Raw genomic sequence first — 26675 nt, 5'->3', positions numbered from 1 at the left:
CGCCAGCTGAGAAGCCAGTTTAGCTTGAGCCCCTTCAGCTGATGGATCCTGAAGGGTATCGCCGAACTCTTTCAGGAGATCCCTCTGAAGCCTGGTAAAATGGCATAAGTAATTCAGTGACCTCATGGAAAAGGTCGCTGAAGCAAACATTCACTTCCCGTATCTATCCATGGTCCTAGACTCCTTGTTAGGAGGATGGACAGAGGAAGAGGTTTCCGGTAACTCCTTTTCAGTGGCTGCTGCTACCACCATGGCATCTACGGGAACACCCTTAGTTTATCAGGGGGTGCAGTGATAAACTTGCCGGGTCTCCTCGGGATTGGTTCCACTGTATCCGGGGCTGACCAAGCCCTTTGACCCACTACTGACATTAGTGGATCGAAAGGCGGAGAAACCCAGGAGGTGGAAGGTCGGGAACTGAACGCATCCAGAATACGGATTCATCCTCGGTAGGGGCTAGGGCATTCCAGTTCCCCCTCTGCTTAAGCATTTCTAGGATGTCCGAAAAGGAAACATCTTCAGAGGGGGATCTTGGGGACCCTTCCGATTCATCCAGATCCGTATCCGAAGTGACAGACTCGGGGAGTCAATGTGCTTCCTCTTACACTTCCTCTTCCAAGGGGGCTCTTCTGAATGATCAGGGGAGGCCTCGGAAGAAGAGGAAACACCCAATGGGGTGCTCTGGAGCGCCGGTTTCCCACGCTTGTGGTCTGGAGGAGGGGCAGAGGTTGACGCAGGCACTACAGGGGACGGAGCCAGTGGGGTTGAAGGTGGAGCTGACTCAGAGGCCAGTACACTCCTCATGACATCGAAGGCATCCCTGCCACAATGCAGAGAAGGCTCCGGCTCCGAGGAAACCGGAATCCTCCTCCGCACCGAGGGAGATGGCTCCGAGGCCGATGTATGAGCCGAGCTCACCTGCGCCGACACTCCGAGAGGGAGAACGGAGCCGATGAGGGAGTCTCGGTGCCCAGATCCCTCGACGGACGGCACCATCAAGGGGATCGGAGCCGACGACAGAACCGAAGGAGAAATCGTTATCGGTGCAGACGGTTCCATGATTCGAACCCCAACAAACTCCGGCTCCCAGCTCAATGGAGTTGGAGGAGGAACATCGATAGAAGGGGACGGAGCAGACACCTGTTGAGGAGGGCTGGACAACATTTTGGCCAGTGCCTGCGACTTCAACAACCTACTGACCACTCTCTCCACGTCGTGATCCGAGAGCCTAGAGGACCGAGAAGAGTGGAAGGATCTATGACTGTGGTCACTCTGCAAAAGGGGAGACCGAGGAACCAAATGTATAGACTCTAGAGAAGGGGACCTCGGCCTCTTGTGGGTCCGAGATGGCTCTGAAGGTATTGGTGGAACCGACGGTGAGACAGTCTCCTCGGTTCCAGCCAGAATTGAAGTAATAGGTAAGGCTTGGACCATTGACGGCTCCAAGCTGGGAGCCGATGATTTGGTTGGTTTAGGAGATTTCACAGGCTGAGCCTTGGCTGGTGAATCCTGGGGCTTAAGAAGATCCCTCAAAATAAGCTTATTTTTGCTGCTGCAGAACTCTTGGGCTAAATGCATGGCATACAGAACAAGAGTCCTGCAGGTGCACTGCGCCTAAGCAATAGACGCAAGAAGTGTGCCCATCTGTCAGAGACATTTTCTGACAGCATGAATATCCATCACCTTGGATTGTATTGGCCAAAGGGCCGAACAGCAAAATTAACACTAATGCTAAAACTACTAACCACAAAAAAATAAAAACACACAGTATACTACAGATAAAGATAGTTTTTTTTTTTTTTTTTTAAACTAGGAAGCCTCTAACTTAAACGGCAACCTAACAATCAGAAAAAAAGGAAAGCTTTAACTAAAAAGCTACCTACAAGCGTATAGTGGGGGGTGGGGGAGGGAGAGAACTCTCTAATTTAAACAAGTTCTAAGGGAAAAACTAATTAAACTACAACAACCTAATTAGCGATAAATATTATTAAACAATAAACTACCAGAAAAAACCCTAATCTGACAGAAAAAGTAGTTCAATAAAACTTATATGAGCCTGAGCCAGTAACAACGAACCTAGCAGCTGAAGTGGCAAACGAGATCCGAGCAGCTAGCGCTAGGCATCATGGGATAAGGGGTAGCCTCAAGCCAGTAAACAGCTCTCGCGCTATAGAAGATGGCCGAGTCAGAGCCAAGGATCGGCTCCAATCCCAACAAGCAAGAAGCGAAGGCGAGATAGACAACTTAACATCAAGCCCTTAGCACTTTGCCTGAGGACATGAGAATCTGGCTGGCATACCAGGAGTGTAACTCTGCTGATGAGCTGGGGAGAAAAGGGGGTCTCTACTTAGCAAGCAGGGCATCACTGCACAAGAAGGGGATACCCAGTGCTCTGCATGGTTATGGGGTAACCCATGGTGGGTAGCCTAAACCACCCCAAAAGAGTACACCAGTAACAGGAGAGGCCACTAGTTCAGGAACACTACCAGAACCAAGGGTTAGATGTTTTAAATGTAAAAAGAGGGGCCATGTAGCATACAAATGTCCACCAAGGCAAGGTGGAGAACAAAAGGTTTAGGAGCCTGCAAGTGGGAATAACAGCATGCCAGTGGTAAGATGTCTGGAGACAACAGGGGTACCAAATTAGCACCAGAGTTTGTATCCTATCTTAGTGGATGGAAGACAGGCTACTGATAAGAGAGACACAGTCTCTGATGTAGCCATTGTGAAACCTGCTTGGGCAGTCTACACCAGTCAGAGCTTTAGCAGGGACTCCATTCCAAATATCTTTGGCTAGGTTCACCTTGACTGGGAGAGTGGAAAAGGAAACAAGCAGGTAAATGTGCTTGAGGACATCCCTGCAGATGTCATGATAGGGAATGATTTTGATAATGCAGTACCTTGTGTGCATGCAGTTAAATGCAGTCAGGCTTGAAGACAGGCATGCGGGTCAGGAAGCCTTGGGGAGAACCAGATAGACCCCACACTTGAAGCTGGGGTTGATAAGGTGGCTATTTCAATGAAGGAGCTACCCTGTAGCAGTGAGCCTGAAAGTGAGCCACAGCTGCTGGTAGGTACCAATGTTCCTGTGGACAGGGTGACTGCAAGGACTGAGATGAGTGGTAGTACTCGGGCTGACAGCGAGGCACTGCTGTCAGAAGAGACCAGGCTTCCAATGGAAAGGGAACTGAGAGGGGTCACAAAGTTAGAACTGAGACAGGCTCAGCTTTCAGACCTTACATTACGAGGCTTGAGGGAGGTAGCTAAGGAGGCACCTGATTCTCAAGGAAAAGGGAAGACTACATACTGGAACAAAGAGTTACTGTACAGAGAGTGGACCTCTAAGGGAGGGCTAGAGGGTGAGGTAATACACCAGTTGGTAGTGTCCACAACCTACCGTCTGGCACTTCTAGCCATAGCCCATGACATTACTTTTGCAGGTCATATGGGCATAAAGTGTACCAACAGGCATATTATGCAGAACTTTTATTGGCCTGGGATTGCAAGGGATGTAACAAGGTACTGCAGGACTTGTGAGCAATGACAAAAGGTAGGCAATGCAACAGACAAGGTCAAGCCTTCTTTGATGCCTTTGCCTGTGACTGAGGAGCCATTTCAGAGGATAGCTATGGATATTGTGGGGCCTCTGAATACCCAAAGTTCCACAGGGAGGAAGTATATCCTGGTGGTAGTAGATTATGCTACTAGATACCCTGAGGTGGTGGCTCTGTCCTCCATCAAAGCAGAGAAGGTGGCAAATGTTTTGTTAAAGATTTTCAGCAGGGTAGGTTTCCATGAGAGAAATACTGACTGACAGATGTGGTTGCTGGCTTGTCTGTGGAAGCATTGTGGAGTGAATCACCTAAAAATACAACTCCTACCATCACCGGACAGGTTAATCTCTACATCGAAGACCATGCTCTGGGTGTTTGCAGACCAGTTTAAGAGAGAGAGGGACAAATATTTGCCTCATCTGCTGTTTACATACAGACCGGTACCTCAGGAATCAACAGATTTTTCACCTTTTGAGTTGCGGTGTGGGCATAGGGTGAGAGAGGCTTTAGATCTGATTCATGATGAGTGGAAGGCTGAGTGTGAATCCTACAAGGAGTCTGTTGAGGCATATGTTCTAAACTTCAGGACAAGGCTTAGGGAGCTCATGGGCTTGGCCCAGGAGAACGTGGCAGGAGCCCATCTCCAAAAAAAGGTCTGGTATGACAGGAATGCTCGAGCTCAACAATATGCTGTGAGACAGCAGGTTGTGGTATTCTTTCCTGTCAGACACAATAAGCTGCAAGCAGCTTGGGAGGGACCCTTCAAAGTGGTAAGGAAGATCAGCGATGTTAACTACATGGTAAACGTGCTAGGCAGGAGGCAGGGGCACAGATTGTATCATGTTAACATGGTGAAGCCTTACCATGATGGGGAGGCCCTAGTGCTGAGTATTTTCAGTGGATGGCAGAAGGAGTCTGAAAGAGTTTTGGTGATCACACACCTGATGAGGAAAAACAGGCTAGAAAAGGTAGCATGGACCCCAGCCTGTGAACAGGCATTCCAGAAGCTTAAAGGGGCTTTGGGAGGACCCCCTGTGTTAGCCAGTTCAGATTACAGCAAATAATTTGTTGTGAAGGTGGATGCTTCAAACCATGGGGTGGGAACTGTAGTCACCCAGGTTTTCTCAGAAGGAGAAGTGCACCCAGTTGTATATCCCAACCACAGACTCCAAGTCAGGGAGGAATGTTATGCAGCTATAGAAAAAGAATGTCTAGCCATAGTATGGGCACTGGAGAAACTTCATCTCTTTCTGTATAGAAGGAAATTCATTGTGGTTACAGACCACAGTCCCTTAACATGGCTACATTGAGCCAGCCAGCAAAATGCCAAGTAATTACGGTGCAGCCTACGGTTGCAGGCATTTATCTTGACAGTGCAGCACTGTAGTGGGGTCAGTAATGCCAATGCAGATGGGCTCTCAAGACAGGGTATAGGTTAATGTGTTCCCAGACAGGCCTATTTCTCTCGAGCTACATTTTTCCAGGGTCAATTAAAAAACTAGCTTGAGTTTGCAAAGAGTTGGAAGAGATGTGATGTTATGAGGTAGTGCCATCTGTGCCAGGGAGAGTAAGGGGACTACATGTGTACATATGCCAGCATAGCTAGCTGGAGTTCTGTAAAGCATTTTACATTATTTGACTATCACACTGATTTGTACAAATGCTTGAGTCAAAAATATATTTGTAAAGTTACTTGTGTTAAAAATGCATCAACAGTAGGTCCTGCTGGACAGAAACAATGTTGCATGTATAACAGGTTGCACTGTTGTAACTGATCAAATGCGTGTTTTTATCAGATAACCCTGGAAGGGTGAACAGTTTGAAATCATAGTATAGTTTTCAGATGCTGCAACAGATCTTAGCAAAGCTCTGTATGTGTTCTGTACCAAAGTCAGGTGACCAGAGGTGATGTCATCCTCTAACCAGCATCTAGTTTCTTTGGAACCTTCGCAGCAGCACTTTGAAACCTGACAGAAGATTTCTGACAGGATATATGTCTCACACATCCACACAGACAAAGAGAGACATCATCTGGCTTTTGCTGTGGCAAGACATCTGCACACATCACCTTGCCTTGCTTTAGTAACTAGAGGGAACAGTAATTCTTTAGCTAGTCAGGGACATTACGTGAGAATAGTTTAATATGGTTTTCTGCATCTGTGAAAAATATCTCAACTGTATTATTTTTTTATATAGATAGCTGTGGTTCAAACTCCATTGTTTATTGTATTCAGTATTCTCCTGTTTTCTGTTTTATTACTTATCATTAAATACTGAATACCTTTCATTGTGGCTGGTCCTTTAAAGAATGCTTTTAAAACCTTGAGAGTACTTATGCTTGTTTTAGTGACACTGTGGCTGCTCCTGAAAGCCATGCTGCTTTGGTCACACCCTACCATTTGTATTAGTATTAATTTTACACAGTATAATTGGGTACCCTTTGTAAGAGCCTTAGGGTAGCTGACTGGTGGCAGCATTATTACCTCAGAGTCTGGGCAGAAAGGGGCACCACTAGTAAATATGTCCAACTTTTCCCAGCTGTGTATCTGTGTGTGAAACTCAACTATCCGAGTGTGTGTGTCAGCTACTGGGAATATGGACACAGAGCTTCAAAAGTGGTCAGTGTGGAGTTTTATGTGGGTTTAGAGAGAGAAAGAGAGTCCAGCCCCAGGTATGGAGCATATTCCCTCTGTGCTCTTAAGGGAAATTGTGCTTGGTACAGGGAGCTGCATCAGAAATTACTGTGTGAATCCATCTTTGCTCTTAGTGACCGGCCCTCACCAGAGTCAGTGGTAAAGATTGAGCCTCCTTGATTGCTGGCCTGAGGTACGGATCCATCACATATGTCCCTCAAGATTATCCCTCTTTCTCTGTAGGACAGGCCACCATATCTGCTTCCTGTCTTTGGTTCACCATTTGTATACCAAAAGAAGAATGGCTTCCTCCGTGCATGCGCTCGTGTGTGTGTCTATATGCGTGCATGCATGTATGTGTAAGTGTGTGAGGGACAGAGAGAGAGACAGAAGCTTCATCCTAGTGTGCTGCGACAACTCAACTCCACAAATCACTCAGCAATTGCCAAGGAGTACTACACAATATAGCCATCCTGTAGCTCAGAAATGAGAGGATCAGCGACATTGGCCAGCCAAATACCACCATGGCTGGCCCATGATCTCAGTGGTAGAGAGTTTTTCTTCCTCCATTTACTCTTCTGGTCCATACACTGGCTGGCAACATGTCTAAGCTGAAGACAGGCAAACATCACAATCTCCTTATGTCACACACAGTTCTTTGTTTACAGACTATGTTCAGATAATCAAACTGGTCAGTGTTTTTGTTATTAAAGTCAGGACACTGGCTTCAGATATTTATTTTGCTAGTGCCTTTCACAATATGGCATTAGTTAAATAATATACCTTGACTATTTACAGACCCAAACCTCTCCCCAGTAGGTTTAACTCAATCCACATACACACACACACACACACACACACACACACACACACACACATATGTATATATAATCACATACATATACATGCAGTCAGATATGTATGTGTGTGCATGTGGATGCACCTTTGTTATTAATGTATATGCTAGCACGTTGTGAACATGAACTATAACATCCAGCACATTGTGAACATGAATTACAACATATTTTTTGCACTGAAGGAAGTAAAAACTTCTTACTCTATAAAGAGTGACACTAATTTCCACATTTTCTGGGACCATCCACACCACCATGCCACGGTAAGGATTTTTAATTCCTGGCTGCCAGCTGTGTGGCTGAAAAAAAAATACAAAAATTTAAAAACAATATTCATTCTTAAATGTACACATATATATCCTATTTTAAACACTACAGTGATAGTTATAGCTCATCTTTTATAGCTAAAAAATGTATTTAAGTTTATTTGTCATTATAATTTAAAACGTCCTCAAAAAAATTTCTGAAAACTTCTACTTTTCATATGCTCACACTAGGGTGGGACATGGTGAATGACAATGCCACAGTAGACTGCAGTCATGCAGTAACTCTGCACATGACACACAATAACTACCACATTCAGACCTCAAACATATATGAAGATATGCATTAAGAATACTATACCGTAAAATGTAAAAATATAAATAAATTATTCCTCTGTATTACTCCAACTCCAATGTAAATAAATTGTAAGGAAGATCTACTTTATCTGAGAGAAAATTCTTACTGTAAAAAGAAACTATAACTATGTAAGTTACTCATCGTTTTAAGTAGAGTTTTAGAAAACTTGTTTAAGAAAACTTATCCTAACAGTAGATGTTCAAATAGATCACTGCTGCAGTGATCTAAGTTATATGGGATGTCCTGCCAAGGATCAGACCAGCAGGCCAGCTTCCAAAGCTTTTTTTTATTCCATGTGCCCTAGCGACTGTACAGCTCAAGGAGGGCAGTACAAATTCAGGGGTTAGGATGCCTAAATGTCAAAGCTTTCATGTCGCAGAAGAGGAAAGATACAGCCTTGTCAGAGGAACAAAAATAATAAAAATCCAATACCCCGGCATAAAACAACAAAAAAGGAAGGGAATAAAGGATGTGTCCAGTAAACATCCCAGAAATACTATCCTGTGAGAGGGAAGGAGAGGAGATTTATCTATGTTCACCTGCAAACCCAAGCTAAAACAAAAAAAACTTGTAGAAGAATCTGCAAAAATAATGCAGTCATCAAGGTATATGAAAATGTGAATACCCTGCAACCTGTAATGAACTATTTCATGAGCCAGGCACATTTTAAACAATCTTGGAACTGTAAACAAACCAAATGACAAATCAGAAAACTGAAACTATAAACCAGACAATGAAAAAAGTAAACTGGAATGTGGTTATAAGAATCTTTTAAATACATGAGTTAGTGAGAAAACAGAGTTGGAATGAGAGGTAAAAGAGACTGTTGAGATACCATTTTGAATGTTGGGATTTTGATGTGTAGGTTTAGAGAAAAAAGTTGTGGACAGATCTCAAGGTCATTTCTTTCTTTGGCACAAGAAAGATTTTTGAATAAAACCATTGCCCTCTTGGGGGAACAGGTTCAATAGCTCCCTGAGACAGCATATGATCTGAAATAGGAGGGAAAAGGGAGGTCTGACTTGACGGATGCAGGGAAATTCTTTCAAATCTTTCTCCCTGTTCTTGTAGTGGTATTAATCTTGGTGGCTTTGGAATTGACCACCCCTCCTGTAAATGTGTGTTTGAACACTCCTCCTGGGCCCATCTCATTTGCTCACTCAACCGAGTATAGTGAGATCATATTTTGATTTCAGACACTCCTACCATTCCCATCTGTTCAGCCCTATCCCAGCTCTATCCTAGTCTAGTCTCATTAGCTCATCCTGCCTAATACAGACAGAACATTTGAGTAGGCATACCCACTTAGGCCCTGAACTTGTCTGATTGAAGACTGCTGGAACATGGCTCAGTTCTGAGGTTTTTTACTGGTTAATTGGGTAATTTGTTCAAATCAGTTTGCTTGTTTTCTATTGTTATTTAAAAACAGAAAAACAAAAAAACAAAAAAAAAATTTGCACTTTATCTGCTTTTACTGTATTTGTGTTTCTTCCTACTTTATTACCTTATTTTGCTTTTGCCTCTTCTTATAAGTACTCAGTTGTGTTTATTCTGTTGCATTTATTACTACTTGGTAGTAGCCTGATTAAATTGTAACTGTTATTCTAAGTCATTTGGTTATTGCACTTCGGCTTCAGACCAGTTGTTTTACATTAAGAAGGTTTGTGGTCTGCACTGTTGTGGCAGGACAGGTAGCTTACATGCTTCTAAGTTGGGAATTGCTGATTGAAGGCTCAGTGTCTGTTATTCTAAAAGTGTATTAGTTCTGGTTTAAGCACTTGGGCTCCAGGCCAGTTATTTTACATTAAGAAGGTTTGTGGTCTGCACTCTTGTGGGAGGAGAGGCTAGATTCTACCCTTCTGAGCTGGGAATTTCTGGTTAAAGGCTTACTGTGTCTGCTCATTTGAACTGTTTTTTTCTGATATTGGTGCACCTTGTCTGCTGTAGCAAAGACTACATTCAGGCCTGCTGAATCTAGATTTGTTTGTATAACTTGAGCACTAATCCAGGCCAACTTTTTTGGAGAAGGTTCCCCTTCACCCTTGTGGCAGGAGTGTGCGGTTAGAACTTGTCAGATTGAAGACTGCTGGAACAGGGCTCAGTTTTGAGTTTTTTCTACTGGTTAATTGGGTTTGTTTGTATCTTTCGGCTTTTCCCGGTTAGGGGTTGCCACAGCGGAACTCCGGTCCGCTAATGATTGGTAGTGGATTTTTACATATCGGGTTAACAGCCCTGACGTACAAACTTCAACGAAGGCATGCCCCATTTACGTATGCCTCCACACAGAAGGCGCTCTAGCTGAGAATCGAAAGGGACAATGTCTTGCTATGAGGCGACAATCTGCTCATTTTCTATTGTTTTATATATATATATATATATATATATATATATATATATATATATATATAAACAAACTGCACTTTATTCATCTGCTTTTACTGTAATTGTGTTTCTTCCCACTTCATTACCTTATTTTGCTTGTGCTTCTTCTTAAAAGTACTCAATTGTATTATTCTGCTACAGTTATTACTGCTTGGTAGTAGCCTGACTAAATTGTAACTATTATTCTAAGCCTTTTGGTTTAAGCACTTGGGCTTCAAACCAGTTGTTTTACATTAAGAAGGTTTGTGGACTGCATTGTTGTGGCAGGACAGGTAGCGTACATCCTTCTAAGTTGGGAATTGATGATTGAAGGCTCAGTGTCTGTTATTCTAAAAGCGCATTAGTTCTGGTTTAAGCACTTTGGCTTCAGGCCAGTTATTTTACTTTAAGAAGGATTGTAGTCTGCACTCTTGTGGGAGGAGAGGCTAGATTCTGCCCTTCTGAGCTGGGAATTTCTGGTTAAAGGCTTATTGTGCCTGCTTATTTGATCTGTTTCTTTCTGAAATTTGTGCGCCTTGTTTGCTGTAGCCCAGAAGTTAGTAGTTTACTGGCCATTTTGGGCTAATTTCTATCTCTTTCATTTCCCTGCTATAAAAACTGCATTTGTGCGGTTTTGCGCGCCGGGCAGTGCCGGTTAGCTAGGGTTAAACTATTCCCGGCTCCACGAAGTCTGCTCTTCAATTTTTCTCTTGGAACTAGACAAAGTTTCAACTTAAGCACTCAAACCATTCATTTCACAGTCCAGGACTTGCTCAAAACTCATAGTAAGCACTAATTAACCCTAGAACTAGACCCCCTATACTGTCCAGAAGGACAAGGCTCTCTATTCGTCTCTACCAGCTAATCAGTAAAACAGCTCACTTTAACTACTCAGGCATGTCCAAAGGGCAGTTTCAGGTGTACTCTCCAGTCCAGCTTGTGAATCTGGGCATTTTGAGGCAATGTTACAACTGCCTCATATACACAGACAACCCTCTCCTCCTACCACCAAACACTAATATATGCGAGAGATGCAATTATACAGCTAAACTGGAGGCAAAGCTCTGTCAAGCCAAGACTGGAACTGACAGTCAAGAGGAGAAGGAAAATACTTGCAACCCACCACCAGTCTCACACAGACCTACTAAACCAACACCGGCAAATAACACACACAAATACACAAAAACATACTCGGAGGCTCTAAATAGAAATCTGCAAAAGCAGCAGAGACCTCCAAAGCAGACACCCAAGCAACCTCCACACCCCATTACAAACCATGAAACACATACTTTACATAATCAGTGTGCCATGCAATCACAGCCCTTAAGGCAAAATAACATACCCAACACACTAGTAATAGGCGACTCTATAGTCAGGCACACTGATGTCCCACTAACTAGGCTGGACAAGGAGAAGGTTACAGTTAGCTGCCTGTTGGGCTCCAGGATCTGCCACATAACACAATCACTCAGGTCACTCCAGAACAAGTACAAATACGACTCTGTAATTGTCCATGTTGGTGTGAATGACCTAATACGTACCTCCCCAGACTATATGAAAAGAGACATGGAAGAGCTCTCTGATCATGTAGCCCAGGCCGGTATGACCCTGACCCTGAGTAGCATCCTGCCCTCACCAAAAATGATGCCACAGTATAAAGAAAAAAAATGATCAATTTCAACAACTAGCTAAGTTTCTGGTGTCATTCAAAGGGGATCCAGTATCTGTCCACCTGGGATGACATGCTCGATAAGCCACGTTGCTTCGCAAGAGATGGCTTGCACCTGGTCACCCTTAGGCTTTCGAATACTGGCCAAGGCTTTTGCCACCCCCCATAGTGCCTTTTTTAGGCAAGGCTCAAAAGACAAACCCACCTCCGTAAATAACACAAGTAACCAAAAACTGAGGGTAATGCTACTCAATGTCAGAAGTCTAAACTTCAAAATGCATGCAATCGAGGAACTCCTCAGTATGGAGAACATCTATATCTGTGTAGTAACAGAAACCTAGTTTAAGGTTCCAGAGGAAACCCCAGCACTACCAGGCTATAACTCATACCATACTTTTCGGCCACAGAACCCGGACCGAAACACAAAAGGTGGAGGTGTATCCATATTCATCAAGGATACCCACACCTCCAGGTTAGTGGCACAGCACAATGCCTCAGAGATCATCCATGTGCAACCAACAATGGGCAAAACTGCAATTCAAATTTTAGCTTGCTACAGATCATCCACCATGACCCAGGACCCCTATTCTGCATATCTGGAGACACTGGAAAACATGAAGGTCCTACCAAATGTCCTAATATTGGGTGATTTCAATTACCCAAACATTAACCGGGAGAACTACTCAAGTACTAACCCCCTTGCCCAATGCTTCCTAGAATTTATAAACTCAAACACCCTGGATCAACTGGCCAACACCCCCACCAGAGGTGACAACATATTGGACCTGGTCATCACCAACATGGGCAACTGGTGTTCTACACCAGAGGTCAAACCCTCACTGGTTAGATCAGACTATAGACTAATCACTCTGGATATCCACATTCCGCCCCACCCCCAATCAAGGAAACTACCGTGAAAAACTTTTCAAAAGCAAACTTCACGTTACTTAAGACCAAGATGGAAAGGTTCACAGCCTCCATGCTAAAGGACAACGCTGTCCAAGCTGCTGAATCCCTTGCAAAGGCACCCTATGAGCACCTGCAAGAATGCATGGATCATGCTATCCCAAGCAAAACCAAGACTCACTCCACCAAGAAAAGGAAACCAGTCTGGTGGACCCCTGCCATAAACAAGCTATACAATAGAAGGAGGAAACTAATGCAGAAAAGAGTAAAATCCCAAGAAGGAAAGACATCTCAGATTAGTATCAGCAAGAAACTATGATTCCTCATAAAATCATCCAAGGCTAGCTTCAAAAGAAAATTGCCAAGGACTCCAAAGATAACCACAAAGCGTTCTTTGGCTGTGTCAAGAACCTAAGTGGAAACTCTCAGATCTGCTCTGAGTTAGTGCAGAATGGCACAAAATACACTGAACCGACTGATATTGTCAACATTCTGGCAGAAAGGTTTAGGGTAAACTTCACCCCCCCCCCCCACCCCCTAAAGGGCCCATAACCATACCAGAAGAATGTAGTGCCCTGGAAACCACTGACACACAGGTTAAAACAGCCTTATCCAAAGCCAAAAATACAGCTTCAATGGGATCAGACAGTGTCCCAGGCTGTGTCTTACACAAGTTCCAAATTGAACTAACCCCTCACCTAAACACACTGTTCAAACTCAGCCTCTGTACAGGCTACATATCCATAGAGTGGTGCACAGCAACAGTTATCCCACTCTACAAAGGTGGAGCCACAACGGACCCCAGGAACTATCGCCCTATAAGCCTGACTAGACTGGTCTGCAAGGCTATGGAGCGCATCATCATGGAATTCATTAACAGAGACATTGGGAACCTTCAAACATTGGACCCTACCCAGTTTGGCTTTGTTAAGGGCAGATCATGCCTCCTAAACCTGGTGGACTTCTTTGAGACAGTTATCAAGGCTTCAGATGAGGGAAAGGAGGTCCACACAGCCTACCTACACCTCGCAAAGGCTTTCAATACTATTCCCTATTCTGGTATTATAGACAAGCTCAACAGCCTGAACATAAACCCCTATGTCACGAGATGGGTTGCCAATTGGGTCATGGCTAGAACCCACACGGTGAGAGTTGCAGGCTCTAGGTCCAACTTTAACCACTTACAAGTGGCATCCCTCAGGGATCAGTCCTGAGACCCCTCCTGTTCGGTACATACTTCTCAGAGGTACAGGCAAGCACAGGAGGACTATGGCTGACCAAGTTCGCAGACGACTGCAAAAGTACAGTTTTGTACCTACCATAAATGTAGATGTTCGAGGATCCCCATTGCTGCAGTCCTTACTATTGGGTAGTCCGCTGTCCAGTCGGCCCGAATACCAGAGTATATGGCTGACGTCGGTCAGGGCGCATTAGACTGACGTCAGTACGTCAGGGTACTAATGCGCATGACCGACGTCATATCCTCAGGCTTTTCTTGCCCCAGATGTCAGAAGACCCTAAAAAGACAAGGCCCAAAATACCTGCACCAAAATATGTACAATATATACAAGAATATATACAAAATATCAGCATGTAACCTCACCTACACAACCACCCCTAAACACAGAGGGGAAGGAGGGAGGGTAAATTGGACTGCAGCAATGGGGATCCTCGAACATCTACATTTATGGTAGGTACAAAACTGTACTATGTTCTTCGCTCCCCATTGCTCCAATCCTTACTATTGGGTAGAATCCCAAAGCAGAGGTAAGGGAGGCTGGCAAATCATAAAGAAGCAGGAGCTGACAACATGCCTTGCAAAACAGCTGTGGCAAAACCAGCCCTAGACTTAGAGTAGATAGGAAGGTGATAATGCTTAGAGAAAGTATGCACTGAACTCCAAGTAGCTGCTTCCAAAATATCCTTAGTTGCCACCCCTTAGAAATGCTGTTGAAGTGGCAGTAGCCCTAGTGGAATGAGGCCTAATCCCAGCTGGAATCTCCTTGCCATGATGGGAATAACAAAATGCAATGCAAAAGCCAATCCACCTAGAAATAGTTTGTTTTGACACAGGCTTGCCCTGCGAACTCAAAGCAAAAGAAACAAACAACTGCTGAGACTGCCTAAAATCCTTAGTCCTGCTTAAATAATAACGCAATTGCCTGTGTACATCTAAAGTGTGCAAAATCTTTTCTCCTTTATTTTGGGGTCTGCATAAAAGTAGGCAAATGAATAGTTTGGTTTAAAGCCACACTAGAAACCACCTTAGGCATAAAGGAAGGATTAGCACGTAATGATACCCTATCCTTATGGAAAATCAAAAAGGGCTCTACTGCCATAAGGGCCTGCAACTCAGATACCCTTCTTGCAGAAGTAATAGCCAACAGAAAAGCAGTCTTCCATGACAAGTATTTCAATTCAGCAGTAGCCGCAGGCTCAAAAGGTTGTAGAGTAAGTTTTTCCAACACAAAATTGAGATCCCAAGCAGGAGTAGGAGCTCTACGTGGGGTCTTATATTCTTTGCCCTCTAAGAAACTGCTTGAACAAAGGATGCGAAAACAAAGGTGGGTCACAATCATAGTGAGCTGAAATTGCTGCAGCATGAATCTTAATGGAAGAGAAGGACAAACCTTTGTCCAATAACTCAGTAAGATATTGAAGAGCCACACTCAAATTAGGCTCAGAAATCTCCAAATTCTTTGCTGTACTCCAAAATAAAAATCTCTTCCATTTTTCTGCGTACACTTTCCTTGTACTAGGTCTTCTAGCTTCCATAATCACATTTAAAACTTGTTGAGGAAGTTGAGACCTGCTGTGTTTCAACACAGAATATGCCAGGCTGTTAGATGAAGAGAGTGAAGCTTGACATTGAGCAGATGACCGTCCTTCTGAGATAACAGTTGAGGAATCAGAGGTAAAGGCCATGGAGGCTTCTTTACCAGACTCAGAGTAGTGGGTACCAGTGTTGCGAGGCCAATCTGGAGCTATCAAAATCATCCTTGGCCTGTCTTGTCTGACCTTTAATAGTACCTTTGGAAGAAGAGGCAGAGGTGGAAAGGCATACACATGAAGGTTTTTCCAACTGAAAGACAGAGCATCCACTTTCCAAGCTGTGTGATGAAACCCCTTTGTGCAATACTTTGGCAGCTGGTGGTTTAGTGTAGAAGCGAACAGATCTATGTCTGGAGTTCCCCATGACACTGTCAATTTCTGAAATACATGAAGATCCAGTTTCCACTCGTGGGGATCCATGATTTGTCTGCTTAACACATCTGCTAAGGAGTTCTGTGCTCCCGGCAGAAACCTTGCCTGAAGAGTTAGTTGCAAGCTTAGCAGTCTCCCATAAAATCATTGCTTGCCTGCATAGAGGATAAGAATGTGTTCCCCTTGCTTGTTGATGTACCACATGACAGTTGTGTTGTCTGTTAGAATCAACACCTGCCCTGGAAGAAGTAACTCCTTGAAAGCCATTAATGCAAACTGGACTGCTAACATCTCCTTCATGTTGATATGTAGATGCTGTAGTCTGGCAGGCCACTTGTCTTGTATCCACTTTCCATTTAGATGAGCTCCCCAAGCAATGTCCGAGGCATCTGTCGTTAAAATCTGACTCGCCTCTGGCCGGGTCACAGAGAGTCCCTTGTTTAGGTGACATTCCTGAGCCCACCACAAAAATTCTTTTGAAGGCAAGGTATTATTTGAATGACAGTGTCCAAATCCTGGCAGTGCTGTGTCCATACATTTTGAGATACCATTGTAGCTTCCTCATATGCAGTTTGGCATTGGGAAGCACCAGAATACAAGATGCCATGAACCCTAATGCTTGAAGGACTGTCCTTGCAGTCAGCACGGACTGATGAGATAGTTGATGGAAGTAAAGTGATAGACTCTTTTGTTTGTCCGGGGTTAAAAAGGCCATCTGGGCTGCTGTATTCAGTCTCACACCCAGAAAGCACATGTCTTGAGAGGGTACTAGACTGGACTTTATTTCGTTCACAGAATACCTAGGCATCTTAGCACTGCTATAACATATTCCAGATGCTGTAGAAGGTCTTCCTTTTCTTGAGCCAGAATCAGGCAGTCGTCCAAGTAAGGATAGATTTGAATTCCTTGTAGCCTGAAGCAAGCTATCACTGGAGCCAGAACCTTTGTGAATACTCTGGGCAGTAGATAAGCCAAAGGGCAATGCAGAGAACTGATAATGAGAATTTCCAGCTCGAAACGCAGATACTTCCTGCAACTTAGCCTTAAAGGCACATGAAGGTAAGCTTCCTTGAGATCTAAAGTTACCATCCAGTGATCTTTGCCCAGCAGAGGTAAAAGCTGTTGTAACGTCAACATCTTGAACTTGGGAATGTCCAGATAAGTGTTGAGGAGAGATAAATCCAAAATTGGTCTCCACGTGTTCCCCTTCTTTGGTACTAGGAACAGGCGAGAATAAAATCCTAGGCCCCTTTCTGATACAGGAACTGGCTGAATGGCCCCCATCTGGAGTAACTGAGAAATTTGCTTGTGAGCCTCTTTTCTTTGTGGAGGAGGAACGTCTGGCATGCCTTTGAAAGGAGGCATTGTATGGAAATAAAACCTGTAACCGTGGTGAATGATATCCAACACCCATCTGTCTTGAGTAATTAAATCCCAATTTTCTTTGAAAAGAGACAGTCTTCCTCCCAAAGGAGCTACCAGGCGAGAATCTACTGGCAGCTGAAAAGGCAGGTCATTGGGTCTGTTCTGAAAGGACTGACCCCTGCCCTCACCAGAAGTCTGAGCAGGTGAACTCCTGTTCTAGGCCTAAAAGAACCTTGAGCTCTGCCCCTACCCGTCTAGACCTACCCCTAGACTGGGAATCATAAGCAGGATATGTCCACCCCTTAGCAGGCCAATTTCTACTAAACTTCGGTGGCTGCACCTGCAAAAAATCTTTAACAGTTTGCATAGACTTAGCTTTGTCCTCCATTTTCTTTAAAACTGCTTCCACAGGCGAACCAAACAACACATCAGACTGTAAAGGAGCATCCAAAATCCTTGTCTTAACATGCTCAGCTAAATTCTGATCCCTCAACCAGGCATGCCTGCGAAGAACAGAACTAGTGGCAGCCACCCTCGAAGAGGCCTGTACAGCATCAAAACCACATTGCAAAGAATGCTTACCCACTTGTTCAGACACATGAACCAAATCCAGCAACTCTTTACACTCAATACCTTCCGCCAAAGCATCCACCTTAGATTTCAATTGTGAAAGGAGATAATTTTGATATTTTAGCATGTGAAACTGACAATTCAACGCCTGTTGGGCTCCAGGATCTGCCACATAACACAATCACTCAGGTCACTCCAGAACAAGTACAAATACGACTCTGTAATTGTCCATGTTGGTGTGAATGACCTAATACGTACCTCCCCAGACTATATGAAAAGAGACATGGAAGAGCTCTATGATCATGTAGCCCAGGCCGGTATGACCCTGACCCTGAGTAGCATCCTGCCCTCACCAAAAATGATGCCACAGTATAAAGAAAAAAATGATCAATTTCAACAACTAGCTAAGTTTCTGGTGTCATTCAAAGGGGATCCAGTATCTGTCCACCTGGGATGACATGCTCGATAAGCCACGTTGTTTAACCGCAAGAGATGGCTTGCACCTAGTCACCCTTAGGCTTTTGATACTGGCCAAGGCTTTTGCCACCCCCCATAGTGCCTTTTTTAGGCAAGGCTCAAAAGACAAACCCACCTCCGTAAATAACACAAGTAACCAAAAACTGAGGGTAATGCTACTCAATGTCAGAAGTCTAAACTTCAAAATGCATGCAATCGAGGAACTCCTCAGTATGGAGAACATCTATATCTGTGTAGTAACAGAAACCTAGTTTAAGGTTCCAGAGGAAACCCCAGCACTACCAGGCTATAACTCATACCATACTTTTCGGCCACAGAACCCGGACCGAAACACAAAAGGTGGAGGTGTATCCATATTCATCAAGGATACCCACACCTCCAGGTTAGTGGCACAGCACAATGCCTCGAGATCATCCATGTGCAACCAACAATGGGCAAAACTGCAATTCAAATTTTAGCTTGCTACAGATCATCCACCATGACCCAGGACCCCTATTCTGCATATCTGGAGACACTGGAAAACATGAAGGTCCTACCAAATGTCCTAATATTGGGTGATTTCAATTACCCAAACATTAACCGGGAGAACTACTCAAGTACTAACCCCCTTGCCCAATGCTTCCTAGAATTTATAAACTCAAACACCCTGGATCAACTGGCCAACACCCCCACCAGAGGTGACAACATATTGGACCTGGTCATCACCAACATGGGCAACTGGGGTTCTACACCAGAGGTCAAACCCTCACTGGTTAGATCAGACTATAGACTAATCACTCTGGATATCCACATTCCGCCCCACCCCCAATCAAGGAAACTACCGTGAAAAACTTTTCAAAAGCAAACTTCACGTTACTTAAGACCAAGATGGAAAGGTTCACAGCCTCCATGCTAAAGGACAACGCTGTCCAAGCTGCTGAATCCCTTGCAAAGGCACCCTATGAGCACCTGCAAGAATGCATGGATCATGCTATCCCAAGCAAAACCAAGACTCACTCCACCAAGAAAAGGAAACCAGTCTGGTGGACCCCTGCCATAAACAAGCTATACAATAGAAGGAGGAAACTAATGCAGAAAAGAGTAAAATCCCAAGAAGGAAAGACATCTCTGATTAGTATCAGCAAGAAACTATGATTCCTCATAAAATCATCCAAGGCTAGCTTCGAAAGAAAATTGCCAAGGACTCCAAAGATAACCACAAAGCGTTCTTTGGCTGTGTCAAGAACCTAAGTGGAAACTCTCAGATCTGCTCTGAGTTAGTGCAGAATGGCACAAAATACACTGAACCGACTGATATTGTCAACATTCTGGCAGAAAGGTTTAGTGTAAACTTCACCCCCCCCCCTAAAGGGCCCATAACCATACCAGAAGAATGTAGTGCCCTGGAAACCACTGACACACAGGTTAAAACAGCCCTATCCAAAGCCAAAAATACAGCTTCAATGGGATCAGACAGTGTCCCAGGCTGTGTCTTACACAAGTTCCAAATTGAACTAACCCCTCACCTAAACACACTGTTCAAACTCAGCCTCTGTACAGGCTACATATCCATAGAGTGGTGCACAGCAACAGTTATCCCACTCTACAAAGGTGGAGCCACAACGGACCCCAGGAACTATCGCCCTATAAGCCTGACTAGACTGGTCTGCAAGGCTATGGAGCGCATCATCATGGAATTCATTAACAGAGACATTGGGAACCTTCAAACTTTGGACCCTACCCAGTTTGGCTTTGTTAAGGGCAGATCATGCCTCCTAAACCTGGTGGACTTCTTTGAGACAGTTATCAAGGCTTTAGATGAGGGAAAGGAGGGCCACACAGCCTACCTACACCTCGCAAAGGCTTTCAATACTATTCCCTATTCTGGTATTATAGACAAGCTCAACAGCCTGAACATAAACCCCTATGTCACGAGATGGGTTGCCAATTGGGTCATGGATAGAACCCACACGGTGAGAGTTGCAGGCTCTAGGTCCAACTTTAACCACTTACAAGTGGCATCCCCCAGGGCTCAGTCCTGAGACCCCTCCTGTTCGGTACATACTTCTCAGAGGTACAGGCAAGCACAGGAGGACTATGGCTGACCAAGTTCGCAGACGACTGCAAACTGGGGGCCATAATTGACTCTCCTGCTGATACAGACATCCTCCAGAAGGGTCTCACTGCGACGGATACCTGGTGTCAAAATCATGGACTCAAGCTAAATGCCAAAAAGTGCATAGTCATCCCCTTTGGAAAAAAACAAAGTACCCACAAACTACCACATACGTGGTAGTCCCCTAAATACAAAAAAATCTAATAAGGGATCTGGGGACCCAAGTAGATAGTAATCTATCCCTTGATAATCATATTGCCAAGGTGGTTAGAAAATCCTTCTATGTGGCCCATCTAATCACAAAAGGGTTCGCATCTAGAACAAAAGAGGTTAATGTGCCCCTCTACGCATCACTCATCAGACCCATCATAGAGTACAACGCCCCATTTGGAATGTACCTTACAAGACACCTGCAACAGCTGGAAAGACCACAGAAGTACCTCACCAAGAGGATTACTGGCCTCAAACATATGCCCTATGCAACCCGACTGAAGAAACTCCAGCTGTACTCCCCAAGAGTCACATGATCTAGGGATCTAAACCTCACCACAATGATACATAGGACATGCTGGAGGGATAGATTCTTGTCCCAGAGACTCCCCATGCTTTGGAACAGGATTCCTATCTACATTAGGCAGAGCCCCTCACTAACACTCTTCAAGATAAACCTTGATGAGTGGATGGGAAACAGAAAATTTACCCCAGGGATCACTGCAGTGGCTCTGCTGGATAGAGGCACAGGGAACTAATGGCTCTGCTGAACTGAGGCACAGGGAACTAATCTAAGGGGGCGGCGAAAGCCAACACGTTCTGGCTAGGCTTATATATGCCCTCGGGCAAATAGCCTAGTACTTACCTATGAACCTATAAAGGGAGGAAGGGAATCCCACTGCCAGTTACAGTTTTTTCAGTGATTCTCAGACCTGAATTATCTGTAGTTATATGGTAACACAGAGGAGAATGAAGACCTATACTTTGGAAAAGCTTTACAAGATTACCATGGTGGGTAGGGGTAACACATGAAGGTAAATATAGTAATTATTGTTTTCTTAGGCTGTCCTTTGTTTGGGACACTCCTTCTTTGAACCTCCCTGCCATTGTTTCTTTGAGATATTGTTTGTCTGTGCCTTTCTGGGCACTCTTATTCTGCTTCCTGGAAAAGGAATCTCATGTAAGGAGTTTGGCAGAAGCTGATTTTGACAGAGAAAAATCTGCAGGATCTAACTCAGGATTATAAATAAAAATAATTTGTGAGACTGAGACACCTTATACAATTAATCAGTACTTCTGGGAGCAAGTGGCTGACTGTGAGGCAAATTGCTGACCACAAAGAAAGCATCCTTTAAGACAGGCAAAACAGGAGTAAAAGCTGCAGGTTGAGGAAAATCCACATGTAATAAATCAAAATATCTTAGCAGGGATTCTTTTTTTTTTTTGCCCAACTGAAACAAAGGTCTAGCAATAGTGAATACTTTTCCTCTAAATCTCGTCTTTCAGGCTGGGAATCAGAATCTGAAACAGAGAAGTACAGTTGTTTAAGTAAACTTTCCAAAAGGTCATTGCTGCAGTAGCCTAAGCTATGTAAGACATCCTGTCAAGAACTGCACCAGATGGCTAGCTTCCAAACCTTTAGGGTACCTTCCACATGGCTCAGCCAATTTCGTGTGCAAGGGAAATAGTGTAAAGACAGTGGCTATGGCATCAAAATGTCAGATATTTCTTGCCCCAGAAGAAGGTGCCTAGAGACATGCTTAGTAGGAATCAGGCTGATATAAATCCCACACCAGGGCATAAAACTAGGAAAAAAATTGGGGTATAGAGGGAGAGACCTGCTACTGTAACTTAGGCCTGAAATTAATTATCACTACAAAACTGTAAGAACAGATCTCTACTTTCATTGTTATCATTTAAACTAAGACTTGTAAATATTTTTTTTAAATGTCTAAATGTTTTTTAATAATCTTATTGAAATATTGCTTCTGCTACCTATATGTAATATTACTTCACTGTATTGTTTAATGTATTGGAGCTATTCTCCCTGGGCCTCCGCTGAAAAAGGGCTACTTCAGCTCAGACGGACCAACTCAGTCAACAAATGTAAAATAAAATAAAAATAAATAAATAAAAGTAACAGTGATCTATTCAAACATCAGCTATACTGGTCAGTTTACATACACAACTGTGCTATGGCTATCATTAGATCACTGCTACAGTAGCCTATGCTATATGGGATGAATATCATAGCTTTGTAATTAAGAGAGGAGGAAGCTGGCACAGAGTCCAGGAGCTCTTGGAAAATAGTCCTAGCAAAGTCTGTGTAGACCTAGAAAAGGCATCTAGCTCACAGTGCTTGGTAAAGGTCTGCACAGATGACCGAGTTGATGGCTCTAACACATTTCTAGAGTCTACCACCTTTCAAAAAGCTACTGATGTAACCAGAGCCCTGGTATAATGAGTTCTGACTTTGCCTGGAACTATTTTGTTTCACTGGGAGTATCTGAGCTGCCTAAAAGCATCCAAAATGTATATAAATTATTCTCCCTAATTCTTTGGCTCTGGAAAGAAAGTAGGGAGTTGATTAGCATGGCTTAATAGTTCAACAGTTCGATTAAAACTGTGTTGGGGCCATAAGCCAATTAAAACACAGGGTCCATAATAAATGCCAAGGCTTTAGATTCCAGCCATGTATTTAGCCAATTTTGTAAAAGATAAAGTGAATTACACTCATGACTAAACAAAGGTAACTTGTTCCCCAAATGTACCATTGATTGTGTTAAACGCCTAGATTTCAGTACTGTTCTACTTTCATTAGCTATACATGTGTAACATACTCCTCCTCTTGTAGTTTTACATAACAAACACAATTTTTCTTCATCCAATAAAGCCTTATAAGCTAAGCAAGGTTTTCTTCTCAAATTCCTATAACTAACAGAAAAAAGACACAGGGTCTCTAATCTGGATTGGTATAACATACCATTAATCTCTGGAAATCTCTACTTTACAAACTTACACTGGATACCTTCAAGTAAGAATAGGTCTCCCTTATTATATGGACAATACAGCATATTATGTAGAATAACATAGATAACCTTAGCATTACGTGACTAATAAGGAGAATGAAAAAGAGAAAGACATGATCTTCAGGAGCCAAGGCAAGATCCGCTAGAACCATCTCAGAATGGGAATATTGCAACAGTAAATATGGAGGAGAATGGTGGGTGGGGGGTAGTTGAGGAAGGATGGAAACAGACAACATGGTGCATACATAACTTTCATTTCTGATATTGTCTTTTCAGTCCCCAGCTACTTTTTTTATTTGGGAGATCTTGTGGAAGGATATTCTGGGGCACAGCCGAACCAAAGGAGGCTCTAGATCTGCAGTGCACATCTAATTTACAATCCAAAATGAAAGTATGTAGCTGCAGCACATATGTCATCAATTGAAAAATTAGAAATGAAAGCTGTAGAGGAAGCCACAAACCTGGTGGAATGAGTTTTTGGAGATGAAGGGAGTGGCAGCCCCCTTTCTCAACAAATGAAAGGAATGCACTGTGACAACCAGTAGGAAAAGGTGACTTTAGACATCTTGATTTTTGCCAGTTTTGTTGAAGAAAAGAAGACAAATAACTTATCTGATTGTCTGAAAGGTTACAACCTGCGTAAGTAAAAATGCAATTGATGGACATTACGTAAGTGCAATATTTACTCACCTTTCTTCAAAAAAATTGGAAACAGGGGAAGATTGATGGACTGATTTATGGATAATTCAGAAGCTATCTTAAGAAGGAAAAATGGGTTAGTACCTTAAAAGATACTTTGTCCTTATGAAAAATTAGGTAGGGAGGTTTTCAAGATAGAGCCTGTAGCTCAGAAATTCTCCCAGCAAAAGTGACAGCCATCAAAAATAAAGTCATCTATAATAAAAACATTTAGATTAGCTTTAGCAGCAGGTACAAAAGGAGGCCCACACAAGGCCTACAGTACAATGGTAATGTCCCAAAGAGGGGGTGGTTCTCTGAGTGGAGGATACAGTAAGAAGGCACCTCTGAGGAAAGCCTTAGATAATAAGAGAAAAGCAATGAGTGTATGGTTTTCACCCATTTGAAATGAAGACACAGCAGCTAACTGTACCTTGCTCATTTAATAGCTGGATCCGCATTGGAAGAGATGAGATGTGGAAGAAAATCCAAAATTGCTGGAAGAGGGGGTGAGAAAGGATCAATATTCTTTTCAGGGATCCAAATTGAAAACCTTTTCCATTTGCTCTTGTAAACCTCTTAGCTGAAAGCTTTTGGGAAGAAGACAAAATACGGACAACTGAAGAAGAAAACCTGGACTGCTGAACCATGACTGGAATTGGAGAAACCATGCAGTCAGCATGAGGGACTGAATATTCGGGTGAGGCAATCCTAATGCATGAGTAAGAAAATAGGGGTCCGAAACCAGCACCCAGGAAGGGTGAACAAGTTGAGATCAGAGGAATGGAAACCACAATTTTTGAGGCCAGTAAGGGGGGTAATAAGGATTACTGTGATCCTCAATGCAGCTGCTTTCTGTAGAAACTTGAGAATTAACTCATCTAAGATATCTGCATAGCTGTTTTACACATCCGTTCTGGGCAAAACATTCCCACTCTAGAAAACATTCTAGCCTGGATATCTGAAACAACACTGAACAAAACCATTATCCTAGGAGATATTAGCAATGACTGGAAGACATTGACCTCACACCACCCAACAAACAGTATAAACCTCTGTGACTTTACTCATCTTATAAATACTCCTACCAGATATAGCAAAATAACATGCAACACTCCACCTTGGACCGCATACTAGTCTCAAACGCTTCTAACTTTACATCCTTAGGCACACTCTCCGACACTTTAAGGGGCCACCTACCAGCCTATACTCACAGGACTATCACTCAACTCACAAAGCAACACAAGTTCAAAACTATACACAACCTACAAAAATTCAGCAAAGAGGTATTTAATGAATCTAAAAGCTATATGCTGGTCCACCCTAAAAAGACTTCCCCTTAATAATGCAGTTGAACATTTCAACAGCACCTTCCTAAGCATTCTTAACTCCCTAGCCCTTCAGTGAACAAAAAGAATAAAAAGTAACCATGCCCTTGGCTCACTAAATCATGTAAAATTCTAATGAAAGACAAGGGCAAAGCATGGATTGCTTGGCTAAAGAATAAAAATGACATAAATCTTCAGTCATACAGACAGCTCCACAATCAAACAATGAGACAAATATTGCATGACAAAAAAATCATACTATTCCTACATTCAAGATAAACACAAAAACAGCCCTAAGAAATTCTGGTCCTCTGTAACGTCACTACCCTACCCAGGAAATGCAAATAATCCACATCGATCCCCCAATATACCACCTCTTCAAACAGTCACCAAATTCACCTCATACTTTATAGAGTCTGTATCCAAGCTAAAAGTAAACCCAACTCATCCACCCCAACTCACTACTTCTACTAATATGCCCAATAACAACCTCTACATGCCTCACATATTAGGCACACAACCAACACCTAACTAAAAAAAAAAATCCCCAGCTTACTTTTCAGCCCATCCCTTTATCTCAAACTAAAAAACTGCTACAAAAACTGAAACCTTGCTCAACCTCAGCAGACAACCTCCCACCAGAATACCTAAAGCTTGCCACAGAGTCAATAGCATTCCCTGTTAGCATCTTAATTAATAGAGCCACAACTGATTCACATGTCCCTAACCTATAGAAAAGATCACACAATATCCTTTTGCATAAGGGAGGTAACTCCACTGACACCATAAACTTTCATCCTATTGTAATCTTGCCCGCTCCTAAGATTCTAGAAAAATGCATGCACCTACAACTTCTCCACCATCTTACACACAACAACCTACTTTTCCACACTCAACATGGCTTTAGACCAGCACACAGTACCTCAACAGCCTTATTATCTTTCACAGACTCTGTCAATAAAGGCTGTGGCACAGGCAAACTAGTATCTGCAGTATTTCTAGTTTCTCAAAAGTATTTGACATGGTAACTCACCCCAAACCCCTTAAACAACTTTCCAGCATTGGTCTACCCTCCTCACATCAGTAGTTTTCTAGCTACCTAGCTGACAGGCAGCAAGCAGAAAAAAGGCATGGCTCTATCTCCCCATGTCACATTACCCTCAAAGGTGTATCTCAAGGATCCATCCTTGGCCCACTACTATATAATGTCTTCATCAATAACATACATATCGTCCTGTGAAGGCAGTCTAATCCAGTATGCAGATGAGTCCACTATCATATGCATATCAAACACATTAACTCACTTACAACACTAACAGAAGCTCCTGACCCCCCCCCAC

General features: G+C 43.3%; 1 protein-coding gene across 2 annotated transcripts in view; it reads right to left on the bottom strand.

The window, feature by feature from the left end:
* LOC122805531 overlaps nucleotides 1-26675 on the bottom strand; it is a 2823268-nt gene that overhangs the window by 2387004 nt on the left and 409589 nt on the right. For both annotated transcript variants that reach the window (XM_044075738.1, XM_044075739.1), the window contains exon 3: nucleotides 7245-7340. In XM_044075738.1, coding sequence (XP_043931673.1) covers nucleotides 7245-7340 — 96 coding nt within the window. The remainder of the gene's footprint in view (nucleotides 1-7244; nucleotides 7341-26675) is intronic.

The sequence above is a fragment of the Protopterus annectens genome, chromosome 6.part1 (genome assembly GCF_019279795.1).
Source record: "Protopterus annectens isolate FY-2018-M chromosome 6.part1, PAN1.0, whole genome shotgun sequence".
NCBI classification, from domain to species: domain Eukaryota; kingdom Metazoa; phylum Chordata; order Ceratodontiformes; family Protopteridae; genus Protopterus; species Protopterus annectens.
The sequence above is the reverse complement of the archived record's forward strand: the minus strand, read 5'-3'. Positions and strand labels throughout refer to the sequence as shown.